This window comes from Aegilops tauschii, chromosome 7 (genome assembly GCF_002575655.3).
Source record: "Aegilops tauschii subsp. strangulata cultivar AL8/78 chromosome 7, Aet v6.0, whole genome shotgun sequence".
NCBI classification, from domain to species: domain Eukaryota; kingdom Viridiplantae; phylum Streptophyta; class Magnoliopsida; order Poales; family Poaceae; genus Aegilops; species Aegilops tauschii.
In genome coordinates, this window is record NC_053041.3 from 582,057,429 (window position 1) to 582,084,551 (window position 27,123).

Consider the following 27,123-nt stretch of genomic DNA (forward strand, 5'->3'; position numbering starts at 1 on the left):
GCATGTCTTTTTTTTTGGAGTTGAGATGCATACATATCTTTTTCTTTTTTTGCGAGAGAGATGCATACATGTCGTCCACAAGAAAGATGCATATATATTCGCACGCTCTTTTTTCATATTTTAGCAATTGGTATCTGGCTGATGGTCCTGTATAAATTAAGATTTATGGATGTATTGCTACAGGATTTTCGTACATTATATTATTATTTTCATATTTAAGATTTACGGATTTTTTTAGGCAATCCTATAATGGATAACTTGGCAAGCTTTCATGTTAGTAGTTTTTGTGTGGCCTCATCTAGGCTTCGGGCTTTTCTGTTGAGTCTTGATTCGGCTTTATTTTTTATGAAATATCAGCCTTCTGATCTGATTTGGGTATGTTAGGGTGGAATTCGCATCATTATGTTCCATGCAACTTCAAGAAAAAAAATATGTTCTACGCATTTGTTTTCATGTTAATGATGCATTTATATTTGTCCGCAAAAAGGCGATGCATTGTAATTACGTAAATATGAAGATACTCTATGATATAGTTATTTTTTGACTTTTCATATCATATAATCAATTGTTGAAGTATACATATGTATATATCTTTTTACAATCTATCATTATTTTTTACTACATAATCTTAATACACGGTGCAACGCGCCGGGATATCATGTAGTTTATCAATTAGCAGAATCCGCGGCGCCAGAGTCGAGAACAATGTGTTCTGTGGTTCGATACATTACCGAGAAGTCGAGGAGGAGGTGATAGTTGACCTCAATTGTCATTCTTCTGTTTTTACCAATACATCGAGATACATAATTTGTGTTTTCTCGACCCCCCTCCCCCTCTCAAAATTCTCGCTTTTCTACAGGACAGGGGCTTGGTTGTGGAATGTGTTAGGAATACAAGTAAATATTTCTAGAGCTCTTGGTCACAGTGTAAGTAGCTTTGACTGATTAATCATCCAATCTTTAATTGTGTCCATCAAGTGTATCTATTATGTGTATTTCAATCAACACGGGTTTCGATTTCGGTGGTTTTCGAACCCCAGAGCCAAATGTCCGCACTCTTACTAATGCTTCCTTTAGACATGTATTTGGAGACCATACAGTGATATATTTAGTAAGAATCAAATCATGGAGATTACTAGTATAACACTATACGTGTAATAAAGAAAACAATACAATTATACAATTATACAATCATAGAGAGTACCAAGATGATGCTGTTCTGGTTGTGGACCACCGGCTGCCCCTCCATTACATGGAGGAGCGCTTTCCTACTTCAACACCGAGCTTGAGTAGGACGTCATAAGTAACACAACAACAAAGGAGAGATATTACTCTCTCTACTAGTAGAATGCCCGTGTGTTGTCACGGGCTTTTTAAGAAAAAAAATGCTATTGACGATGCTTAAATAACGAGAACAACGCATGTCTCAGCTACCACACATCTCAGATCCTCGGTTCTCAGCTAACACGCTTTTTCAATCAATTACAACTATCTTTTTACAAATTAAGAAAGTTCGACTCAGATACTAAAACTACATAGAAAACATATAATCATGTCTTCTTCTGAATAAAAATATTGTAGTACACAACAGATTCAGTCATTGTGACCGCTATAAATATTTATCTTCTAGTGCAAATATTTATATCCCCGGTTATTGTGACGGCTATCTATATTTATCTTCTAGAGCAGATACTTATGTCCAGAAGACATACATTTGCAAGTGTTTCCTGCTGCCAAAACCTACGTTAAGCTAAAATAAGTAGACGTAGCATAAAATTTGAGATGAGCATAGCATAACAAGGCCAGCTTGCCTCCTTGTCTGAGAAAAAACAACTTGATTGCTCCTACTTTGGGTACGCAACATCTGCGCTAGTACATAACTAAGAGGACTACGAAAAATGACGGATGCAATTCACAACCGCCGATGGACATTTTTTACATCGCTTCACTGCTTCGAAGAATGAATTGCTGCCGTGCTCACCATGCAAAGAACGTTTTTGATGCAAACAACATAGGGCGACTGACCACCTAAACCTGTATTACTGTAAAGCAAATACAACATAGATGTGCGTTCTCGTTTCATACTGACCTGGGTGGATACGATAAAAACGCCATGGACAAAGCGGTCGCTAGGATGGAGATATGAACATCAAATGAACTATAGATAATTCCCAATATTAATATGTGACAGCATCTCTATTAAATAGGGAATAATTATCTCTATCAATAAGCAGAAGCAAACAACTGAAAGAAGATAACTATCTCATTTCAATCCTTACATTCACACGCCAATTTGGCCTCACCTCCGCGCCCCAGTCTCACATTTGAAAGCCTGCAAGAGGGCGAGAGATAGGACTAAGCACAATATTCTGCAATCAAATGAAAGAGAGTCAGGGAGGAATTAGCATTTTTGCCGTGCTCCCCTGCTCAGACCATCTCAGTGCCGCCACATCTCGTTCAGAGAAAAAAATAGTAGTAGCAACAGCACCCAATCCCCATCGAGATATCTCAAGCAAGGTGCCCCTTCTCTTCTCTACACATCACCACTGCTCACCATCCAGCACTGGCGGAGCCTCATAGAGGCCAAATAGATTGTGACCCCGCCTTCCAAAACTGCAAACAGAAAATTACTACTATACATACTAAGTGTTTGGTCCAACCCATCAGTGAATAATACTCCTCCCAACCCCATTATTATTAGATGAATACACTCGAAGGATACACACATGCATATTCGTGTGTGAAGCTTGCTTAGCTACTCCATGCAACTTGATTGAATGTTGTACGAGCAGCTTCCTGCTGGATGTGCACAGAATGCTTGCTTACTGCTACATTAGATGGATTCATCCGGCTGGTGGCTGCCTGCTGCATATGTTGGCATTAGATCGATTCGCCCCCTGCTTGCTGCTGCGCCTACACAGACCATCTTGTGCTATGCACGCAATCGCCAAGACCATGAGACGACGACTGCTGATGAGCCAAGCTGCCAGAGAATGGAAGGAGCAAGATATGTTCGATTACAGTGTAATTTTACTTCTAGGCTTTTTTGAATTAAAATTTGCTTTTAGTTGAAAATTTGCCCCGCCCCCATTATTGCTTGCCATGCTCCGTCACTGCCATCCAGCGCTCCCATCCATCGCCCACAAGTGGCTTGCATCACCCCTCCCCCAGCTCCCTCCTATCAACGGATGGCCGTGAGCCACCCGCACCCTCGTCGCGACGCCCGTACTCCAGACGCACTTATGAAGCCGCATAGAGAGCTCAGGCTCCCTTCCTCTTCCCTGACCGTGGCAAGGGTGAAGCTGCCGCCCCGTGCTCCCTAGACCTCCATCTGCCCGTGATCCATCCTCCTACCATCCAGAACGGTCAGAAAAAAAAGAATGGGGCCATCCCGTACTCCCTTCCCCTCCTCCACAACCAAGCAACTGCCACAAGCTCGTCCACCAAGCCTCAACCGTGGCGCCTGGATCGAGCATGAATGCACGCGCCGCCTGTCGGATCTGGCACGGATGCACGCGGTGGCTCCTCACTTCCCTGATTTACGGGAGACGCCGTGCTGGGCATGCAATGCCCTGTCGATCGATGGGGTGAGGGAGGCTAACGACACGAAACGACAATGTACTCCCCTTTAATAGTAGAGATATATGGAATTTTTTATTATAAATTCTTGATCAACCAATATTCAGCACCTGGGGAGCTGGGCCAATAAATAAAGCCTACATGCTATAAAACGGATAGGAAGGCTTATATGGAAATAAAATCAAGCATCTGTCCCCACTCGATGTGCATATTTTAAGCACGAGCACTTTTGAGTTTCAGTTATACAGGTTGTTTTATTAAATTTGAAGTGCAAATGTGTGATATATTAAGAGATTTACTCACACTGCATGTGCAGTACATAAGCGGCAGCCCGCATGCATAGTAAACAACGAGGAGCCCTGCTCCGGTGCTCCCCCCTAACCTAATTTCGGAGGGGTATTTTTGTCCCCGCGACTTTTTTTCCTGGCCCGCCGTAGCCCAGATCCAAGCCCTGTCAAGCCCTGTATAACCCAGACCGTATACGTACAATACCCTGGTCCGAAAAAAAACATCACACGACCCCACGTCCACGTAAGACCTGCCGAATCCAATCATTCGCGCAGCTCCATCAATCTCGCGAGCATTGACGCAGCTCTCACATAGTAGATCTCCAGCGGCGGCTATCTCGTCGCCGGCGATCTCGTCGGACAGCGGGCGCAGCAACGTCGTGAATCTCCAACGAGCGTGCACAGGTACCGCATCCCACGTCCCCCTCTAGTCTCGCTCGCGGCAACATCGAACGAACTGCCGCCGCCAATGGTAGTGGTTAACCTAGCGGGGCAGGTAACCTAGCTACCCGGCGGCGCATGCGATTGTGGATCTTGTTCCGGTAGTGCCGCTCCTCGTGATCTGGGTTCACGTAGCGTCGGTTGCTGTCGACTGTGTGCACCACCAGTATTGTTATTTGATGTGGCGGCTAACCTAGGTATCCGGCGGCAGAGGTAATCACAGATCTAGCTAGGTTTTGAGATCGTGCAGTTCCTCGCGATTGAAAGTGATCACGACGGGTGCTGTGGCCATCTTCCTTACTAAGTTTGGCGGATCTGAACGGCCTCGGTTTGGGTTGTTTACATAACATCCGTGATCGTGTGCTATGTGTTGTATATTTCATCATTGATAATGTTTGCACATGTGATGATACATATTATTGGTTGTAGGAAATGGCGGACGAGGAGTTAACTGATATCATGGTAGACATGGAGTTTGGAGAACTGATGAAAGACTGGATAGAAGATTGGTCAGATGATGAAAATTCAGATCCTGAAGATCGGTCAGAGAATGGGAACGAATGGGACGATCTTAATGTGAGTGGCATTGTCGATGCAAATTCATTGACGATCTTAATGGGAACGAATGGGATTGTAATTTTTTGGTGGCATCCAACAACATTAAATCTTTGTGTTGAAAATTTATAGATCGATGAGCTTGACGATGATCAGGAAAACAACTCGGAGCTCTCGAATGAAGATTACATTAGTCAGGTACGCAAGTGAAATTTTTTGTTGGCATGCAAATTCAATATCTTCTGGAATATTATATGATAAGTAATTATGTATTTGTGTTGAATTTTCAGTTCATTTCCGAATGTCATAATGCGTACGACTATTACGATGAATCCGACGCGGAGACAGGCCTTAACGACGAATCATTAGATGCAGCTGATTTTGGGGAGTCCCAGTCATCGGTCATCATGAGTGAGGTATGTGTGTAATTAATGTTCTATGGAAGTAATGTTAAACCATAGAAAACTGTTTTCATTGCTGTGGTTTGATTGTGTAGGTGACACAAGATGATGGGGCAAAGAATGTCCAAGATACCGCCAGTGCAGATGATAAGAGGGATATGTTCATGCAGATAATGGAAATGACCTTTACGTCTCACGATGCTGTGTATGATTTCTACAACAGCTATGCTAGAGATAATGGTTTCAGCATTAGAAAGAATAAGGTCAGGTATAGCAAAACCGAGTCACGTCATATGCGTTATAGGCGGTTTGTTTGTTCCAGGCAAGGGAAACGTCACAGCAAGTTGCTAACCGAGGAAGGACACAGCCGTAGGCTCAGAGCTGAGACACGCTGCTTTTGCGAAGCGCACCTGACCGTCAAGCTTGACCAAAAGCGAGGGGTTTGGTATGTTGAAAGTTTTGAGGACAAGCATAGCCATATGTTGGCAGGACCGGACGAGGTACCTTTTCTTTGGTCCCACAGAAAAATCAAAGAGTACGAGAAGCATGAGATAATGTCCATGGGAGCTGCAGGGATTAGAATTCACGACATGATGGATTGCTTCATCAGCAAACATGTATGGTACGATGGTGTTGGTTTTACCAGGCGTGAAATATAGAACCTTTGCGCCAAGGAGAAGAGGAAGCTGCTTTCAAAAAATGATGCTGCCACAGCCATAGGCATCATGGCCAGTAGGAAACAGAGGGATCCTAGCTTCTTTTTCGAGTACAAGCTAGATAAGGAAGGACAATTGAATAGGATGTTCTGGTGCGACTCCCAGACTCGTCATGACTATGAGGACTTCGGCGATGTGCTTGTATTTGACAGCACGTACAAGATGAACCGCTATGGTATGCCATTTATACCTTTTGTTGGTCTTAACAATCACCGGAAGACTACTGTTTTTGGTTGTGCCATAGTTTCGGACGAGACCGAGGAGACATACGTGTGGCTTCTGCAGACTTTTTTGAGGTCCATGTGTCAAAAGATGCCTAAGAGTGTTATCACAGACGCCGACGCTGCGATGATCAAGCCAATTCGCGAAGTCTTGCCAGACGTGTGGCACTGTATATGTACGTGGCATATAGAAAAAATATGAAGATTCACCTCAGTCACAAGTCCTTGAAGGAGTTTCGAACTCTTCTGTACTACAGCACGTCCACGGCCACGTTTGAGGAGAGATGGCACGCATTTTCCAAAAGATGGCAGTCGGAAAAAACTGTAACATGGTTGAGACAGATGTATAAGAAGAGGAGACTGTGGGCCGCAGCTTATCTAACAGAGGGGTTTTGGCTTGGCATGAAAAGCAACCAGCGGAGTGAAAGCCTGAACTCATGCCTTCACCTCCACCTAGACGGTGAAATGATCCTGGTGGATATGATTTTGCACTATGAGAACGCCGTTGTGCGTATCCGTGAAAACGAGGCACGAGATGACTGCACGGCCTCACAGAGTTTACCGGTGCCAGTTACTAGCTCGAGGGAACTTGAGATAGCTGCTTCTCACGTCTTCACTCCAGCAAACTTCTATATGTTGCAAGATGATCTTAGAAAAATTGGCGGCATGGAGATTGTAGAAATTAAGCTGGGAGACGGATCACATCAGTACATCGTGGCCTGGAAGAATAACCGAAAGCGCTGTTTTTGGGTGGAGTATACACCAGTAAATTCCGCAGAAACTATAAGGTGCAGCTGCAGAAGAATGATTCGAAAGGGTCTACCTTGCAAGCACATATTCCATGTACTGAAGCACTTGAACATATCTGAAATACCAAAGTGTTTAGTTCTTGTTCGGTTCACGAAAGAAGCAAGGTTGGGACTGCCCGCGAGGCGCACAAGCGATCTGTTGGGATTTGGTTGGACTGGGCCCGGGGAAAGTATGAAATATAGCCAGGTCAGTGTGTTAGCGTCTGAAGCTATGCATGCGTCATGCAAACACCCAGCTTTGTGGGATCAGTTACAGGAGACTTTGAAGGCTGTGATAGCTAAGTGTCATGAGTATGATCTGCTACAGGAAAATTTGATCAAGCAAACAAATGACATCAGTAAGTGTGCAGTTGAATATGTGGATGATGGTGAAGGCAACATGATTGCGGTTAAAGATCCTATGAAAGTGTCAAGCAAAAGTGCAACAAAGGTAGATGAGAGCTGCGCTGTCTCGAAAAATGGTAGACCACTCTCTTTTGATGAGTTGAAAACCCGGTGCGGCACTTGCAAATTGCTAGGACACACTAGACGTAGCAAGAAATGCAAAATAAATCAGAAGTAAGTGTTTGTATGCATTGTGGATTTTTTTATCATTCATTAACTTAGCTTGTCTTTTATCATGTGCAGAAAAGTGGAGAAGGAAGAAGAGTAGAACACTTGCTTCAATTATTTACTGTGTTAATCGGGCGGCTCATACTTTGGCTAAGGTAGCTGTAGGCGATTCGTATTCTTTGGTCGGGTTCTTTGTGGCTGAAGAACTTAATATCTACTGCTCACCCTAAGTGTCAAGTTCCGTTAAATTTCAGAATATTGAATATGTACTATTGCTTTGCTTCAGTGTTGCATCAAAGGTGTAGCTGCTGCTGGATGTTGCTCCTATGTTGCAACAACACAATGAACTCGGCTGCTGCATAAATCAATAGTGTTGCTAGGTGATGTGCCCATGTGCATCACTTACCAAATATAGAACATGCCAAAAGTGCATTGTCTGCCAAATATAGAACATGCCAAAAGTGCATTGTCTACCAATCATGATGGCCCCATGTTATTTATGCTGCAATCTCTGTTACACTTTGCCCATAAACTGAATAGCAAATAATTCACCAGCATTTCATCATGTCAATTACAATGATGTCAATAACTTTATGAACAATCTACTTGCTAACTATGACAACAATCATAATGGCAAGCAGGACAAGATACAGAAGACCTCCAAATCCTAAAATCCTATCCCTATAGATGGGACGTGCCTGGCATAATGGTTAGTACATAAATAGTTAATTATACCCATACAATAAAAAATGACGTGTTTGTAAAACAAAATAGAAAAACATGATGCCTGATAACACGCGATAGAGCCAACGAGCTGACATGACTAATTTTCATCTGTGTAATATTACGTTTTGGCTCGATATATTTACTTAGCTAGCATGACTACTTTTCATAATCATGTGATGAGGGGGAATTACCAGGAGATTATGCAAGATGATGATATGCAGATAGCTAAGGCAGAAGGCTAAGCTTGGTAGAGTTTTTAAAAAAGTAAAGAATGTGAAAATTTTAATATGGAACTTACGAGAGCAGTTTAAGAGAAAAATAGAATGCGAATACTATTAATGTTGAAAATACAATTATAAAAAATTGGAGAACGAGTAAAATATAAGCAAGAACAATTGATAAGTGAAGTCAAAACTTTATTGGTACGACCTAATTGTCTTCTCCGAGCGAATTGTCTGACAGACACATACACGTGTCACAATATTCGAGATGCCCTGTTTATTACATAAAAGTGATAGAAACCCTAAGATAATCATGCAGTCGAAACCATCGACCGGACTAAATTCAAACCACTAAATCTTGAATTATGCATGCCGCATGAATTCTTCAGGCGCGCCTTTTCCTTGCGATTTTGCGAATTTTGTTCTTCACACACTCCATCGTGTTCGAAGGTGACATAATCAACTCGGCGACGAAACGTCTTCTCCTTGCGTCAATGGTGGCCTGCAAAAAATGACATAAAGGTTACATGAACCGAAGTTGCTACACGACCATACTAGCCAGTCTACAAACGTTAATAACAGCATACCTGTGAAAAATCGCGGGTCATTCGGTCCCCGTCCCAATGTTCTAGAACTTCTGTGACAAAAAGGCCACAAGTGTTCCTGGTACATATGCAAACATTAGCGGTGGGCAATACGAACATGTGTGTTGTTGCTTGAATGTGCATGATGTCCTGTTAACTCACCCATCCTCTTGCTGGGGCATGTCATACTCGTTGATTGGCCACTTACTTACGTCCGGATATTTCCCTGGTGTAATAAGATTTGCCAGGTGCATATCGTGTGCTATAGCCATTCGCTATAAAGAGGATAGTGTTAAAGACGAATAATAAACAACATGAATGACCAATGGTACAAATGTTGGTTATATTACCAGTGCTTTCACAGTCTTTTCTGTCAGGTCCAGAGGATAGAGCGAATCGAGAACTTGGAATTCTTGCTTGATCAAGTGCATGACCACGGTCATCCAGTGGGCATTGTCGATATTCAACGCGATATAGATCTACAGTGCAAAAAACCATTGTGGATCAAACGAAATACTTGATGAAATGTCCTGTAGTGAAGAATTACAAACATAACATACCTTATCACGCACAATATACTCTTTCGTGACTCTATTAACTGCTCCAGCTTTTGACAGAGCACTATCGATGTTGCAGCTCGACGGCAATGGATCATCTCGTGCGATAGCACGATCTACAAGGAATTTGGACCTCCACGCTGGACAGAGGTAACGATCATGACCAACGCGCAGCTCCAAATGTCCCATATAAGCATCAATAACCTTCATAGAATATCAGGGCATTACATGTTGAAAGTTGAGACATAGATTATTGAGAATTTTAATAACAGGACATGCAAGTAGTACTTACATCGTCCGACAGCCATCTGTGAGTTAGTACCGGTCGAATCCTTTCGGAAGTCAGAGATATGCCACGCTCTTCACTGTATTAAACTTTCTTCACCTTATTTTTCTCGGCGCTAGAAGCTAACTCGACAAATGAAACAGCTGCATCAATTATTTCTGCCGTCAACTCATCTGCCACAACCTCCGGCTCATGATTTTCAGAAAACAGAGCTGCATGAAATAATATGAACGCCAACAATGGTGATCATATGCATTCGTAGTATATAACAAATTAAGAAAGTTAGTTACGATACCTCTAGTAGTACCAGAGGATTTCTGACCACGGTTGGTACGCCTGCTGGGCTTGTCAAGTGCGTAGGGGGATTCAAATTTCTTAGGAATGGTCCGCTTGCGCTTACCGGACATAACTTCCTCATCCTTATCGATTGTTGCACCCTTTTTTCCATTCGCCTTAGCCATGAACTTGCTGATAGAACATGGACAAATGTCTATGTCCGATGAAGGTGCTTGAGTAGAAGTACCAACGACCCAAGGGTTTTCGGGTGTAGCGCCACATTCATCATTACGCTTAATAGGTGAAGCTTCCTTGTGTCCATTAATCTTCGGTGGGGTTTTCTGTTTGGCAAACAAAATCGTGTGAATATTCCAGCACGTAAATAAATTAAAGGAGAAAATTATAGAAAGAAATATATATATACATAGTATCTCAGGTACGGTTTTATGGTTGGGAACCACTTCATCAGGCTGCGTCATGTCAATGACAGGCTCTCCGCGTGAGTCTATGTCATCCTTGTACACGAATTCCTTCTTTTCATATGGACCGTTCTCGAACAAATCCAGTTCTTCATCCACATCATTGTCCGCGGATGGCACGACATCAGCCGGCTTGTACATGACACCTGATTTGTTCAACTTCTCTAACAACCTCTGCAATAGAAATATAAATTTAGTAATGGTAGCATGGTTTAAAACAGCAATCATACTGTAAACTATAAATTTAGGGTGTGACACCTCAGCAACTAGATCAGGGATCTACCTCATCTGGGTGTGTATGAAGACCATGCACCGCTTCATTATAAGCTCCATCAAATCTTCCGACATTAAGGTTGTCGTCGACTTCTTTGCGTTTCCATTTGCAGGCTTGGTTTTTGGCTTCATGGTAGGCGCATTATTTGGGATGTTGGGCTCCTGCGCCCTATACTCCTGGGTGATATTATTTTCGATCTGCATGCGATACTGAAGTACATGTGATGAATAAAAAATAAATATTATTAAGTTACAAAACATGTAAGAAAGATAGAACAATGACTTACCTTGACGTTGCCACGGCGGCGCCCATTGTCATAATCGAACCGATCTCTCCTAGTGGCTGCACCTTCGGTCCAGTTCCTCATAAGAGGTTGTATGGACAAGTTGGGATTATAGGCGCATTCGCCTTCAACAGGTTGCACCTTCTCCCAGTATAAGTACTACAAAAAAATATAAGGATTTAGAGTTAGTGCAATACATCACATAAAATAGCAATGATATGATAATAGACATTATGCAACGGGTATCATATGTGTACCTGCAACAGAGCCAAATTGCCTTTCGGCCATTGGCGGAGGTGTTTGCCTTTTTTGACTATGCGAAGGCAATCAAGGAGAACACGCAGGGTGAACGCATTCCAGTTAATCTTTGAAATACGTTTCACATCATCGACCAAAGCGTAGTACTGCTTTGGCACAATCTTGCTCGACATGGGAGCAATAATTGTTCCTAACAGGACAAGGACTACTTTTCGAAGGAAATCGTCGTCGGTGGCTTTACTTTTAATTATGTCCTCAATGAGATTATCTATCACTATGTTTTCTGATGTCTTACAGAGAAATTGTGGAGGCACCCGCTCCTTGATGTCCTCGCCTTCTTCAGTCAGAATGTCCGAAGCGGACAGTCCTTTGTTCTCGAGGTTAAAGATGCACTCGACTTCGACCGCACCGAGAGTCACGTCCCCAACCTGCTCTTGTATAATGAATCTGGCCGTGCCGGCCTGAAAATTCTCAATCATATACCTAATCAGTAGGGTACGCATCTTAATAGATGGTATCTGCAGCATGCTGCGCAATGTTGTATCAGCCAATCTAGCGCGTTGACCGCTCGATAGAGCGGCAACAAGCTTGCACCATTTTTCAACCGCGCATACTATTTCTCCATTCAACTCGTCCATCCTGTTGAAAGAAAATATATAACTTCATGACATTAGCAAACACTAATGCAAAAATAACAATAGACATGCAAAAATCTAAAACTTTCTGGCAGTAGCTAACACTAATGCAAAAATAACACTAATGCAAATATAAAACTAGCATCATGTATACTGCAACATGCAGCCAAGTGTGTGCTGACATGAGGCAATAAAAAAATAACTACAATTGGTAATTGAATTTACTTGCATCTGATCAAGTTCTTTGAGTATAAGATAAATTATATAATCAATAAATTTAATATGGTAAACTGTTACTAATTCGTCTGGTTGTCTTATTAACAGGGTGACAAATTGATCGGCTGTAAATAACTCTTTAATGTTGTATGTGCACAATAATTTAATTGGATCGTGTGACAGAAATATAATTGGATCATGTGACAAAAAATCTATTGCATCATGCTTCTCGAGAAACAACATCTTATTCTACCATGCTATGAAAGAACCAAAGATTTAGTTCATCTACGCCATCTGTTCAGAAATGATCTACTCGAGTTGATACTAGTTGAAAATATGTGGTAAACCTAAGTCCATCAAAGCAACAAGACGGAGGAACTAGCTTGCTATGAAGGATCGCGAGGTAAGGATGACAACTTACTTGATCGGTCGATGAAGATGAAAGAAGTCGGCGATGCGTTGTCGACGTAGTTCGTCGAGTTCGGCCTGCACGTGCGGACGACCTGGATCTTCTCGGGGTTTTTGTGGCGTGTGGGATGCGACAGACGGAGCTGTCGACGACTCGTCGGCATGAGGCGAACTAGTCGACGACATGTGCGAGGAGGAGGAGATTATATACGAGGTCGACTCCTAGCTCGTCGTAACTTCCCTATGGCCAATCTCATGATCTATATTTTCCTCCGTTGAAGCGAGGCTGAACGTGCTCCTCAATCGTAGGGATTAGGAACGATCCTGGAATTGTGTAACAGAACGGCAACTACTCCCGTGATCGATGTGCGTGTGATCGACGTGCATGGAAACCGCAGCGTTGTGGGTCCCCACAATATGGATCCGACAGTTATTTGCGGTCTGGGCCGGCCCACCTATCTACATTGTTTCTTCCATCAAAATAAATATCATTGGTTCTTCCCTCAAAAAAATTATTTGTGGCACCTATTAGTTATTGTATACTTGTATATGTTCAACAATATTTATAGTATCTCTATCATTTATACAATATTATATATTCAAATGTATTTTTACTCTTTCCCATTAATTTGGTTTTCCTGTTATTTCATGTTTTCTCCTTTTTATTCCTAAATTTTTTTTTCATGTTTCATAATTCCATATCACTTCTTCTCATAATTTTCAATTTCATTTCAAATATGTATGATTAAATGTTGTCCTATTTATGACTTCCTAATTGGTGGGACCGGCTAGGAAAACCTGTTTCAGACCTGCCCTCCGGCAGACCCGAATGATCCTGCTTGTACATGGTGCATGTGGAGGCATGCATGAGATGACCCCAACTTTTGGGATCATGTAGGCATGGCCAATGTGGTCCCCCAGGTAAGGTGTGCACAAATTCAGACACAAAACGCACGTTGCGTCACATAGGGGCAGTGTTGTAGGGTTTTTGTCGCTGGAAAAACTCTAGAAAATGCATCGAGTGTCGGAAATGAACGATACTTGTCATGCATGCATGCCATGGTCATCCTAGGGTATGCATAAACTTTAGGATCATTTGGTGGGGACTGTCAAGGAAAACCACTTTCAGACCTGCCATTCGGCAGACCCGAATGGTCCTGCTTGTACATGGTGCAGGTGGAGGCACGCATGAGATGACCCCAACATTTCGGATCATGTGGGCATGGCCAATGTGGTCCCCCAGGCAAGGTGTGCACAAATTCAGACACAAAACGCACGTTGCGTCACATAGGGGCAGTGTTGTAATGTTTTTGTCGCCGAAAAAACTCTAGAAAATGCATCGAGTGTCGGAAATGAACGATACTTGTCATGCATGCATGCCATGGTCATCCTAGGGTATGCATAAAGTTTAGGATCATTTGGTGGGGACTGTCAAGGAAAACCACTTTCAGACCTGGCATTCGGCAGACCCGAATGGTCCTGCTTGTACATGGTGCATGTGGAAGCATGCATGAGATGACCCCAACTTTTGGGATCATGTGGGCATGGCCAATGTGGTCCCTCAGGCAAGGTGTGCACAAATTCTGACACAAAACGCACGTTGCGTCACATAGGGGCAGTGTTGTAGGGTTTTTGTCGCTGGAACAACTCTAGAAAATGCATCGAGTGTCGGAAATAAACGATATTTGTCATGCATGCATGCCATGGTCATCCTAGGGTATGCATAAAGTTTAGGATCATTTGGTGGGGACTGTCAAGGAAAACCACTTTCAGACCTGCCATTCGGCAGACCCGAATGGTCCTGCTTGTATATGGTGCATGTGGAGGCATGCATGAGATGACCCCAACTTTTGGGATCATGTGGGCATGGCCAATGTGGTCCCCCGGGCAAGGTGTGCACAAATTCAGACACAAAATGCACGTTGCGTCACATAGGGGCGGTGTTGTAGGGTTCCGTCGCTGGAAAAACTCTAGAAAATGTATCCACTGTCGGAAATGAACGATACTTGTCATGCATGCATGCCATGGTCGTCCTAGGGTTTGCATAAAGTTGGGGATCATTTGGTGGGGACTGTCAAGGAAAACCACTTTCAGACCTGCCCTCCGGTAGACCCGAATGGTCCTGCTTGTACATGGTGCATGTGGAGGCATGCATGAGATGACCCCAACTTTTGGGACCATGTGGGCATGGCCAATGTGGTCCCCCAGGCAAGGTGTGCACAAATTCGGACACAAAACGCACGTTGCGTCACGTGGGGGCCGTGTTCCAGGGTTTTGTCGCCGGAAAACCCTAGAAAATGCATCGAGTGTCGGAAATGAACGATACTTGTCATGCATGCATGCCATGGTCATGGTAGGGTGTGCATAAAGTTTGGGATCATTTGGTGGGACCGGGAAGGAAAACCTCTTTCAAACTTGCCCTCCGGCAGACCCGAATGGTCCGTCTTGTACATGGTTCATGTGGAGGCATGCATGAAATGACCCCAACTTTTTAGGAGCATGTGGGCATGGCCAATGTGGCCCCCCAGGCAAGGTGTGCAAGAAAAACCTGCTTCTAGTACATGGTGCAAGTGGAGGCATACATGCGATTGTCCCAACTATATTTGAGTTAATAATATTTCAAGTATGAAACAGAAAATAAAATTTATAATTAGGAAGGACAACATATTATCTTACATTTAAAAAATAATTCAAATGTAAAAAAGATAAGATCTATTAGAATGAAGAAGTGAAATAAAAGATAACATATTATCTTACATTTTGGAAATATTTCAAATATAAAGAAGAGAACGAATATTAGAATGAAGAAGTGAAATAAAACAGAACATTTTATTTTACAAACTAAAAATATTTCAAATATAATAAAGATAATAAATATTACAATGAAGAATTGAAATAAAACACACCATTTTAGTTTACATTTCGTAAATATTATAAATATAAAAAAGAGAACGAACAAATGAAATAAAACACAACAGAATTTGGCATATTTCTTTTAATTTTAGTAAACACTGTTAGAAATAATATAGAAAAAAGAGATTTGATTTTAAATATTAGAAATATAAACAAGAAAAGAAATATTGGAATTAAGAAGTGAAAAACAAAGAGACATACTAGATCATATCAGCGCGCGGGAAAGGCTGCCCTCGCCAGCCGGCCCGAATTGGGCCCAAGGCAGAGCCGCGTAGGGCACAGCGCAGCGCACAACCGTGGGGTGGTGGGAGTTTAGTCCCACCTCGCCGAGCGAGAGAGCGCCGCACCGGTTTATATACTCGGCTGCGACTCCCCTCCCAAGCTCCTATCATATGCAGGCAGTACATCGCCTAACTCTCGTCCCCTCTGCCCCGTGGGGCCTACTAGCAGCAGAGATATTCTGCACCACGGGCCTGCATCCTAGCCCATTAACGGCAGGGTTCCTAGTTGTATGCATGCCGTGGTGTTTGAATTCTTCTGCTCTGGTAGGTGGGCACTTTTTTTTGGCATATTGCCATGTGTTTTGATCTTCAAATCACACACTAAATTATACACATGCTCACTTGCATTCAATACACTTTTTTTTGCATATATGACAAGTTAATGTTTTGACCTTCAAATCACCTAATAAAGTTTACACATTGCTCACTTACATGTAATACACATGGCTATCAATGGTATTTGAAACAAAATGAGGCCGTGGTGTATGAATTCTCCTCCCACATGCATGCCATGGTCATGGTAGGGTGTGCATGAAGTTTGGGATCATTTGGTGGGACCGGCAAGGAAAACCTCTTTCAGACTTGCCCTCCGGCAGACCCGAATGGTCCGTCTTGTACATGGTGCATGTGGGGGCATGCATGAGATGACCCCAAGTTTTGGGTCATGGCCAATGTGCCCCCAAGGCAAGATGTGGACGAATTCGGACACAAAACGCACGTTGCGTCACGCCGGGGCAGTATATTAGGTTTTCTTCGACCACCTCCAAATCACCCCAATTTTGGCACACATGATCTCTTGGACAAACAAAGCTAGGTTTCCAAGGTTTTATATTTTTTTGAATTTTTTATTAATTTATAATGCCCTCTAGACTGACTGGTCAAAACATCGGTCTATACCTCAGGGGGCATTGTAAAATATTCTTTTTCAGAATTTTCTTTCATAGCCATGTTTGGCACATGTGGGTCACCATGTACAAGAAAAAATTGGGTGATTTGTAGGTGGTGGAAAAAATCGCCTTTGTTCAAAAAATGGCTTAAGTTACCAAATGGCCCCTCCGGAATGCGGTCATTTTTTCGACCACCTCCAAATCACCCCAATTTTGGCACACATGATCTCTTGGACAAACAAAGCTAGGTTTCCAAGGTTTTATATATTTTTTGAATTTTTTATTAATTTATAATGCCCTCTAGACTGACTGGTCAAAACATCGGTCTATACCTCAGGGGGCATTGTAAAATATTCTTTTTCAGAATTTTCTTTCATAGCCATGTTTGGCACATGTGGGTCACCATGTACAAGAAAAATTGGGTGATTTGGAGGTGGTGGAAAAAATCGCCTTTGTTCAAAAAATGGCTTAAGTGACCAAATGGCCCCTCCGGAATGCGGTCATTTTTTCGACCACCTCCAAATCACCTCAATTTTGGCACACATGATCTCTTGCACAAACAAAGCTAGGTTTCCAAGGTTTTATATTTTTTTGAATTTTTTATTAACTTATAATGCCCTCTAGACTGACTGGTCAAAACATCGCTCTATACCTCAGGGGGCATTGTAAAATATTCTTCTTCAGAATTTTCTTTCATAGCCATGTTTGGCACATGTGGGTCACCATGTAAAAGAAAAAATTGGGTGATTTGGAGGTGGTGGAAAAAATCGCCTTTGTTCAAAAAATGGCTTAAGTTAGACCAAATGGCCCCTCCGGAATGCGGTCATTTTTTCGACCACCTCCAAATCACCTCAATTTTGGCACACATGATCGATTGCACAAACAAAGCTAGATTTCCAAGGTTTTATATTTTTTGAATTTTTTATTAATTTATAATGCCCTCTAGACTGACTGGTCAAAACATCGGTCTATACCTCAAGGGGGCATTGTACAATATTTTTTTTCAAAATTTTCTTTCATAGCCATGTTTGGCACATATGGTTCACCATTTACAAGAAAATTTGGGTGATTTGGAGGTGGTGTAAAAAATCACCTTTGTTCAAAAACTGGCTTCAGGACCAATTGGTCCCTACGGAATGCGGTCATTTTTTCGACCACCTCCAAATTACCTGAATTTTGGCACACATGATCTGTTGCATAAAAAAGCTAGTTTCCAAGGTTTCACAATTTTTTGATTTATTTTTGAATTTTTTATGCCCTGCCCATTGCCAGTTCAAAACAAGCAGATTCACGGAGCCACTATAAATTGTACAAAATTATAGAAAAGGAAACCTTTCTTATTCTTTAGGGTCAATCTTCTCTAGGGATGGCAAGGGAATATTCAATCATGCTAACTTATGAACATTGCAAAAAATGATTTTCAAATTTTTATAATATATTTAAATGGAAGATTCAATCATGCTAACTTATGAACATTGACAAAAAAAGATTTCCAACATTTTCTAATTTTTATAATATATTTGGAATGGAAGATTCAATATTGCTAACTTATGAACATTGACAAAATATGATTTTAAACATTTTCTAATTTTTATAATATATTTGAAATGGAATATTCAATATTGCTAACTTATGCACATTGACAAAAAATTATTTTAAACATTTTCTAACTTTTATAATATATTTGAAATGGAATATTCAATAATGCTAACTTATGCACATTGACAAAAAAAGATTTTCAACATTTTCTAATTTTTAAAATATATTTGAAATGGAACATTCAATCATGCTAACTTATGAAAACCTCAAGTCCATGTATTTCACTTTGTAACCTATGTAGATAAGGCTTGTGTACTTTATATAATAACATTTGTAATGGTAGGACGAATAAATGTGACAGATGAAAACATCGATATAAAAATTCCATGCTAAGTCAAACGTTATATTTTGCAAACACTACTTTTTCTTTTTAACATTTTCTCGCTATTTTTCTTATTAATAAATTGCAGTTTACAAATTCAAATAATTAGGATAATTTCTTTTCTTCTACTTCGCTTATTTATTACAAAAATCCATTAAGTCTGCATTCAACTGTTCTTCTTTGCACACACCATTACCAAGCACATGGCCACAACATGGGAACTATATGCAGCATGTCTCATCAGTGAAGCAACGTTGAAGCACCTATTGTGATCATTGCAGCATCAGAATATAAACACTGCAACAAAGCATAGCTAACCTGCATCTAGACAGTATATATAGTTCAGAGACATACTAGATTACTTAAGATTCGGCCATACTACTTAAGAGTCTGCGATACTACAACCTTCCAACAGTTCACTACCATACTAGCGCAAAAGTAAAACATCATCAACTATACTGATGATGAATACCACTTCCACCTTCCAGATTCACAGTTCACAACCATACTTGCGCAAAAGAAAAACATCATCAACTACACTGATGATGAATACGACTACTAGCTTGACAGAGGGTGACTAGATGGGACCCATGGCCTTCAGGAGGGCTGCATGCTCCCTGATCTTCACGTCGTTCGCACTCGTCGCTAAACCGCGTGCATGCGACATAAGGTGCTCATACAGCCCATCCTTGGGAATGGGCTTAGTGGTGCAGTATGGGCACCCGAACTTGCCCCACCTGTAGTACGCCGCCTTGCCCTTCTCCCTGATCTTCTCGGCTTCCTTCTCAATGAAGGACTCTTGGTTCCACTCCTCCACCTCATCTCCAGAGTTGTACTGCACATACAAATGATTTGCATAAATACATACTTCCCATTTAGAGTAATGTAATTAACAAACATCAGATAGTTGCCATTTACTGGAATTTAATGAACAAACAAACATAATAGCCACATACAGTAATTTAATTAAACAAAAAACAGTAAATTACCATTTACATCAATTTCATTGACAAACTACAAAAATATCCCATGTAGATGCATTCATATACTGCTTATACTGAACTAAACAATATAAATTTCAAATTTAGGGAAATTAAATGAAAATATAAGAAAATATTCAATTTTAGAAGTATTTAATGGACAACCAATGCATTCATGTATGGTTTCATGCAAATACATCACAAATATCCCATTTACAGCTAATTAATGCACAAACAACAACTTTCAGACGAATTAAATGAAAGTATAACAAAACTTTCAATTTTAGAATAATTTAATGGACAAACAACAGAATATTTCCATTTATATGCATTCAGATATGGTTTCGTGAACAAAGACCACAAATATGCCATTTAGAGCTAATTAATGAAACCATATCGCGTCGTCAACAAACAAACTTTCAGAGGGCATCATCAACAAACAACATCTCATACAAATTAATAAACAGACAAAAAAACAACTTGGGGTTACCTCAATCGCGTCGTCGTCATCGTCGTCATAGTCAGGATCATACGGGTCCTTGAACCCAGTGGTGTCCAGCTTCCTCTTGGTGCCAGCAGCTTCCTCTTCCTGCAATATAAGTAATTCAATTATACTACTAACTACATAACACAGTATGCAAAGGTCAAGCAATCTGCAATGTGCTTCTATTAACCTAAAATGATACTTTGACCTAAAATTCAACTGTATCCAAAGGTCAAGCATTCTACAATGATAGCTTGGTCAAAATAATATTTTAGTTCATGCTGACTGCGGTCCTTCAAACTATAATGCTAGACTGGGCACCAACACTAATCTTGTGAGTGCTTGGGACTGCCAATGGAGATACTACATTCTTTGATGTACCCTGGAACTATATCAGTGAGCCATTGTGGTTCACAACAAGTATTTGCATTTAGTTCATCTAGCTCATGTAATGTACATAGTGGTGCATCAGCAAGCATATCACTGAGAATAGCTAGCTGAAATCAAGGATGCTATCAGAATATTCAATGGAATCGTTACATCGAAATAAGATAGACCCGCTTCGATGTTGTATTCAGTTTGTCAGCTAGGAGCCAGAACTCACTATGCCATAGTCATACAATCAACCTGTGTATTAACAGCAATATCTAGACAGGCAGGATGGATTAATTATATTGATGAGTAATCTCTTAGCCCCTAAATATAAAATTACATCCATTGCTACTAATTACAGAAGCCAACTACAAATTTTAATATGCACAAATTACTGTTTTTGGGATAATGCAGCAAAACTCCTACACATATTAACATACTGCAGTAGTTAATTAGGTACAACTTCAACTATAAATGCATACATCTCCAACAAACATCTAAAATTTCATTACTTACCTAAACAACAACAAATTATACTATAGATGAATCTTGTATCATCTAAATCAATTCATTGGCACATCAAAATTAATGCATTCCAAATCAAATATGTTTCCATCCAGTATCATTGAACCACAGATCAAATCAAATAATCATATATGTCTGCAGCATTGAACTACAGATCTAATAATCATATGACGTCTATCTAATCTTAAATTACCCCTTAAATAAGGTGTTCAACCTCATACTAATTAAAATCTAAGAAGCAAAAATTCCAGTACTAATCGAATAAGCATCTGAAAAAACCCATCTCTCAATCCGGCTACTTCTAACCTAATCTAATAATCATATGTGGTCCACCATTCTTGCACGAATGAAATACAGAAAACCCTAATGTAGAGAAAACCCTACATCCAACAAATCTAACCAAAGAAACTTCTGGCCACAAACCCTACAATCGAAAAACTACCAAATAAAAGTGATAAGCAGATACCTTCTGCTCCGCCTGCTCCTCGCCGGTGTCGGCCTCCACCTTTTCCACCTTGTGTGCCTCGCCAGAGCCCGCCTCCACCTTGTGCGCCTCGCCAGAGCCCGCCTCCACCTTCTTCGCCTCGCCAGAGATTGCCAGAGCGGGCGCATCTGGCTGGACTGCGGCGCTGCAGCCCGCACCCGCCTTCTCCACATCTGCAGCGGGGGGAGCACCGCGCTGGACGCCGACACGTCCCCTCACAAAGGTGCCCGTAGCGACCTGTCGCGCCTGCTCCACCAGATCTGCGCCCCAATCGGGGCGCTCGCCTCCTGCGTCGCCATGGCGATGGAGAGGATGCGGTAAGGGAGACGAGGAGGTTGGAGAGGAGAGGGAGGAGGGAGTGGGGAGTGGAGAGAGGGAGACGATGCGGCAGGGGGAAATGGTGGGCGATGCGGCCGGAGGTCGTTGCCGTCCACATTTATATGATGGGACAGTTTTGGCAGCTACCCGTGACACGTGCTGCCTCACGCGCGGGCGGCTGCGGGCGTGCACGAAACGCCACCATATACAAATACGTATACGGCCGGACATACGATTTAACCGGGCCCGTACGGGCCTCCCAGGGCTCCTCGACGGCTATACGCGGGGGCAACAAAGACGATCGTGCCCCTCATTATGAACCGTTTTTGGTTCATCCTGGCCGTCGATGTGTTTTTCCACCTCGCGTTCAGCCCAGGGGGGGAGCACCGGAGCAGAAGCGAACAACGAGATTCTAAACTTCGCAGAAAACAGAAGATCACCTTCCAATCTGAGTATAAAAGGGTCTCATTCAGATCCAGAACTATGATATTAGGAGGCATACCTAGATGTTTTTCAGGTGATGGTGAAACAAATCCCTTACAGATTTTTTTTTAAACTATGACATTTTTTATAGCAAATTCGGAAACTATATGACCTAATGTGTTCTTTGTAAAACTACGACCCCGCCGGCCTCTTTTAGGCCGAAGACCAACTTTTCGGTCAGCACTAGGCCGAAGTAGGCTTTTCGGTCTCCTAATGGCCGAAAACAGGCGCAGCTGAAGACTTGTTTTCGGCTTTGCTCTGACCGAAGACTATTCTTCGGTCATCTTTTGGCCGAAGAGCGCCTGGCCGGCGATCGATGCATGCGTAGCGTACATATGATGCTAGACTGATGCATCGAAGGGCTGATCGGTATTGCATGTGGTTCATGCGTGGCTAATGCATGTATCTGGACCGAGATAGCAATGCATGCATCAGGACTTGGTGCATATGTACTAGCACACACGCATCCCGCCAACGTGCGCACATGTACTGGCCGAGAAGTGATGGCTGAAATACCGGTACAGTATACGTACCCAATATAGTCCAGCCGGCAAGCACGCGTATATATATGAATACGTGCACACAACCAGCCAGCCGGCGAGTTGCCCACGTACTAAAGACATGCATCGGCATCAAATCTCGGTGTAGCTAACGTGTGTGAACACGTTCAGGTCGTCCGTGCCGTACGCCGGACTGTTGAGGTATACTTATGAGCTCTTCGGCCAAAAGATTACCGAAAGTGGTCTTCGGCCTGAGCAAAGCCAAAAACAACTCTTCGTCCTAGTTGCGCCTATCTTCGGCCCTTAGGAGATCGAAAAGCCTACTTCGGCCTAGTACTGACTGAAAAGTTGGTCTTCGGCTTAAAAGAGGCCGACGGGGTCATAGTTTTGCAAATAACACTTTAGGCCATATAGTTGCCGAATTTGCTATAAAAAGATTTATTTTGAAACTATGACATTTTTATAGCAAATTCGGAAACTGTATGACCTAATGTGTTATTTGCAAATCTATGACCCCGTCAGCCTCTTTTAGGCCGAAGACCAACTTTTCGCTCAGCACTAGGCCGAAGTAGGTGATACATCTCCGATGTATCTATAATTTTTGATTGTTCCATGCTATTATATTATCTATTTTTGATGTTTAATGGGCTTTATTATGCACATTTATATTATTTTTGGGACTAACCTACTAACCAAAGGCCCAGTGCAAATTGCTGTTTTTTTGTCTCTTTCAGTGTTTCGCAGAAAAGGAATATCAAACGGAATGAAACCTTCGGGAGAGTCGTTTTTGGAACAAACGCAATCTAGGAGACTTGGAGTGGATGTCAAGGAAGCAACGAGGCGACCACGAGGTAGGAGGGCGTGCCCAGGGGGGTAGGCACGCCCCCACCCTCATGGGCCCCTCGTGGCTCCACCGACCTACTTCTTTCGCCTATATATCCTCATATACCCCGAAAACATCCGAGAGCACCGCGTAACCATATTTCCACCGCCGCAACCTTCTATACCCGTGAGATCCCATCTTGGGGCCTTTTCCAGGGCTCCGCTGGAGGGGGAATCAATCACGGAGGGCTTCTACATCAACACCATAGCCTCTTCGATGATGTGTGAGTAGTTTACCACAGACCTTCGGGTCCATAGTGATTAGCTAGATGGCTTCTTCTCTCTCTTTGGATCTCAATACAAAGTTCTCCTCGATCTTCTTGGGTATCTATTCGATGTAATTCTTTTTGCGGTGTGTTTGTCGAGATCCGATGAATTATGGGTTTATGATCAAGATTATCTATGAACAATATTTGAATTTTCTCTGAATTCTTTTATGTATGATTAGATATCCTTGCAAGTCTCTTCAAATTATTAGTTTGGTTTGGCCTACTAGATTGATCTTTTCTTGCAATGGGAGAAGTGCTTAGCTTTGGGTTCAATCATGCGGTGTCCTTTCCCAGTGACAGCAGGGGCAGCGGCACGTATTGTATTGTTGCCATCAAGGATAAATAGATGGGGTTTATCTCATATTGCTTGAGTTTATCCCTCTACATCATGTCATCTTGCCTAACGCGTTACTCTGTTCTTATGAAGTAAATACTCTAGATGCATGTTGTATAGCGGTCGATGTGTGGAGTAATAGTAGTAGATGCAGAATCGTTTCGGTCCACTTGTCGCGGACGTGATGCCTATATACATGCTCATGCCTAGATATTCTATTAACTATGCGCTTTTCTATCACTTGCTCGACAGTAATTTGTTCACCCATCACGGGATATGCTATCTTGAGAGAAGCCACTAGTGAAACCTATGGCCCCGGGTCTATCTTCCATCATATTAATCTCCCAACAACTAGCTATTTCTATCGCCATTTATTTTGCAATCTTTACTTTTCAATCTATACAACAAAAATACCAAAAATATTGATCTTATTATCTCTATCAAATCTCACTTTTGCAAGTGGCCGTGAAGGGATTGACAACACCTTTATCGCGTTGGTTGCAAGGTTCTTATTTGTTTTGCAGGTACGAGGGACTTGAGTGTAGTCTCCTACTGGATTGATACCTTGGTTCTCAAAAACCGAGGGAAATACTTACGCTACTTTGCTGCATCACCCTTTCCTCTTCAAAGGAAAACCAACGCATGCTCAAGAGGTAGCAAGAAGGATTTTTGGCGCCGTTGCTGGGGAGATCTACGCACAAGTCAAGACATACCAAGTACGCATCACAAACTCTTATCCCTCGTATTACATTATTTGCCATTTGTCTCTCGTTTTCCCCTCCCCCACTTCACTTTTGCCTTTTCTTCGTCCTTCTTATGTTCGTCTTTTCGTTTGCCTTGATGTCTACTTGGCTCGTTTGCTCGTTTGGTTGGAATAATTGTTTATTCATTGCTAAACGGAGAACCTAAGATCTATGAATCCTCATCCGCTTGCTAATGTTTTTAAGAGATCCAATTATGATGAACCAATTGCTAGTGAGTTTTGTGCACTAGATTATCTTTATGAAGTTTTGCTTGAAATTCGTGAATCTAAAATTTGTGATGAAGTAGTTTATGAAGAGATTCACGATAGCTTGTTGAATAAAAAGCATGATTGCAATAATTTTACAATAAATTCTCTTGATGTCAATTGCGCTAATAATATGCAAAACCCTAAGCTTGGGGGTGCTAGTTTTGCTATGACTACTATTTGTTGCAATGATCATGATTGGGGTGATTCTTCTTTTGATCTTGAAAATTTATTTAAACCCCATGATAAATATGAGATTGATAATAATGTTTGCAATAATATTGAAAGTGGGTTTGGAAGAGTGTCAACTTTAGATCCCACATATTTGGAGAATGTTCAATCTTATGAAGTTTTTGATAAAAGTGGGTTTGGAGAGGTCATGACTTTAGCTAATGTTAATCCCACTATTTTGAAAGAGTGTCAACTTTGCATACATGTGGATCGTGTTAAGCATATGTTTTGTGATAGCTATATTGTTGAATTTTGTTTTTATCCTACATGTTATTATTATGAGAGAGGAAAATATGGTTGTAGAAATTTTCATGTTACTAAATTACCTCTCGTTATGTTGAGATTCCTATTGTTTCTTTCTGCTACCTTGCATATGCTAGTTTCTGCTTGCCTTGATAATTTGTTTGCCTATAAGATGCCTATGCATAGAAGTATGTTATACTTAGATATGTTTGTCATGTGTTTTATGATGCTCTCTTTGTGCTTCAATTCTTGTCTTTCATGCGAGCATCATTAAAATCTCAATGCCTAGCTAAAAAGGCTTTAAAGAAAAGCGCTTGTTTGGAGACAACACAATATTTTTCCTTTCTGTTTTATAATAAATAAGTCATCTAGCCTCTGCACTAGTAGAAAAAGGGGCTTTGGTTGAGGCCTGGCCAGCCCATTAGTCCCGGATCTGACACGAACCGGGACCAATGGGGGCATTTGTCCCGGTTCTTTAGCCCATGGGGCCGGCCGGGGCCTCATGGTCATTGGTCCCGGTTCATCTGGGCCCATTTGTCCCGGTTCGTACCACGAACCGGGACCAATGGGCCTCGCTCCTGGCCCACAACCATTGGTCCCGGTTCGTGCCACGAACCGGGACAGAAGGATGTCCTTTAGACCCGGTTCGTACCACGAACCGGGACAAATGAGTCGCCTATATGTACCCCCTCGCCGGTGAGCAGAGCACTTCCACACTGCTCTGTTTTGCTGGCCGGCGAGGGGGAGCTTTGTGGTGCTCTACCTCACCTCCTATGCACATGAGGTGTTCGATGAAATGCCCGAACCACACTAGTTAAGCTTTCGACCCTCGAAGCTCCATTTTCCTCAAGATTTGTCTAGGTTTACCGGGCCATCACGTCCCGTCCCCGTCTTCACCGCCGTCGATCGACCGCACCGATCTCGTTGCCGGCACCACCGTGGTGAGCCTCTTGCTAATTCTTATCTTCTTTCTGAAACAAAAAAATTCTTACTTGTATGATGAGATAGATACTTGTCTAATTTTTCTTACTTTTATTATTGATTTTTCTTACTTGTATGTTTTGTAATGGTTTTTGACACACATAATTATATATAATGCATGCAGATGAACCGACAATGGATGTACGGTGACAGACACACCTCCGAGTACATTAAGGGCGTGCATAATTTTCTCGAAGTGGCTGAGGCAAACAAGCAGAATGGTTTTATGTGTTGTCCATGCCCTGATTGTGGGAATACGAGGT

At 42.0% G+C, this 27,123-nt stretch overlaps 1 protein-coding gene across 1 annotated transcript; it reads right to left on the reverse strand.

The window, feature by feature from the left end:
• Positions 1-8,892: 8,892 nt before the first annotated feature.
• LOC141027436 (uncharacterized) lies at positions 8,893-12,142 on the reverse strand. The gene is made up of 11 exons (XM_073504468.1): positions 11,504-12,142; positions 11,250-11,405; positions 10,996-11,160; positions 10,669-10,863; positions 10,242-10,551; positions 10,034-10,146; positions 9,652-9,852; positions 9,442-9,570; positions 9,254-9,366; positions 9,095-9,170; positions 8,893-9,009 (listed from the first exon to the last, which is right to left on the reverse strand). The coding sequence occupies exons 1-11, from the start codon at positions 12,140-12,142 to the stop codon at positions 8,893-8,895; spliced, it is 2,214 nt and encodes a 737-aa protein (XP_073360569.1).
• Positions 12,143-27,123: the final 14,981 nt, after the last annotated feature.

Coding starts and splice junctions, on each gene's coding strand:
- LOC141027436 (XM_073504468.1), bottom strand. CDS start 12,142: ATGGACGAGTTGAATGGAGAAATAGTATGCGCGGTTGAAAAATGGTGC. Junction 10,864..10,995: donor TTATAATGAAGCGGTGCATG/GTCTTCATACAC, acceptor TTTCTATTGCAG/AGGTTGTTAGAGAAGTTGAA. Junction 10,147..10,241: donor CCGTGGTCAGAAATCCTCTG/GTACTACTAGAG, acceptor TATTTCATGCAG/CTCTGTTTTCTGAAAATCAT.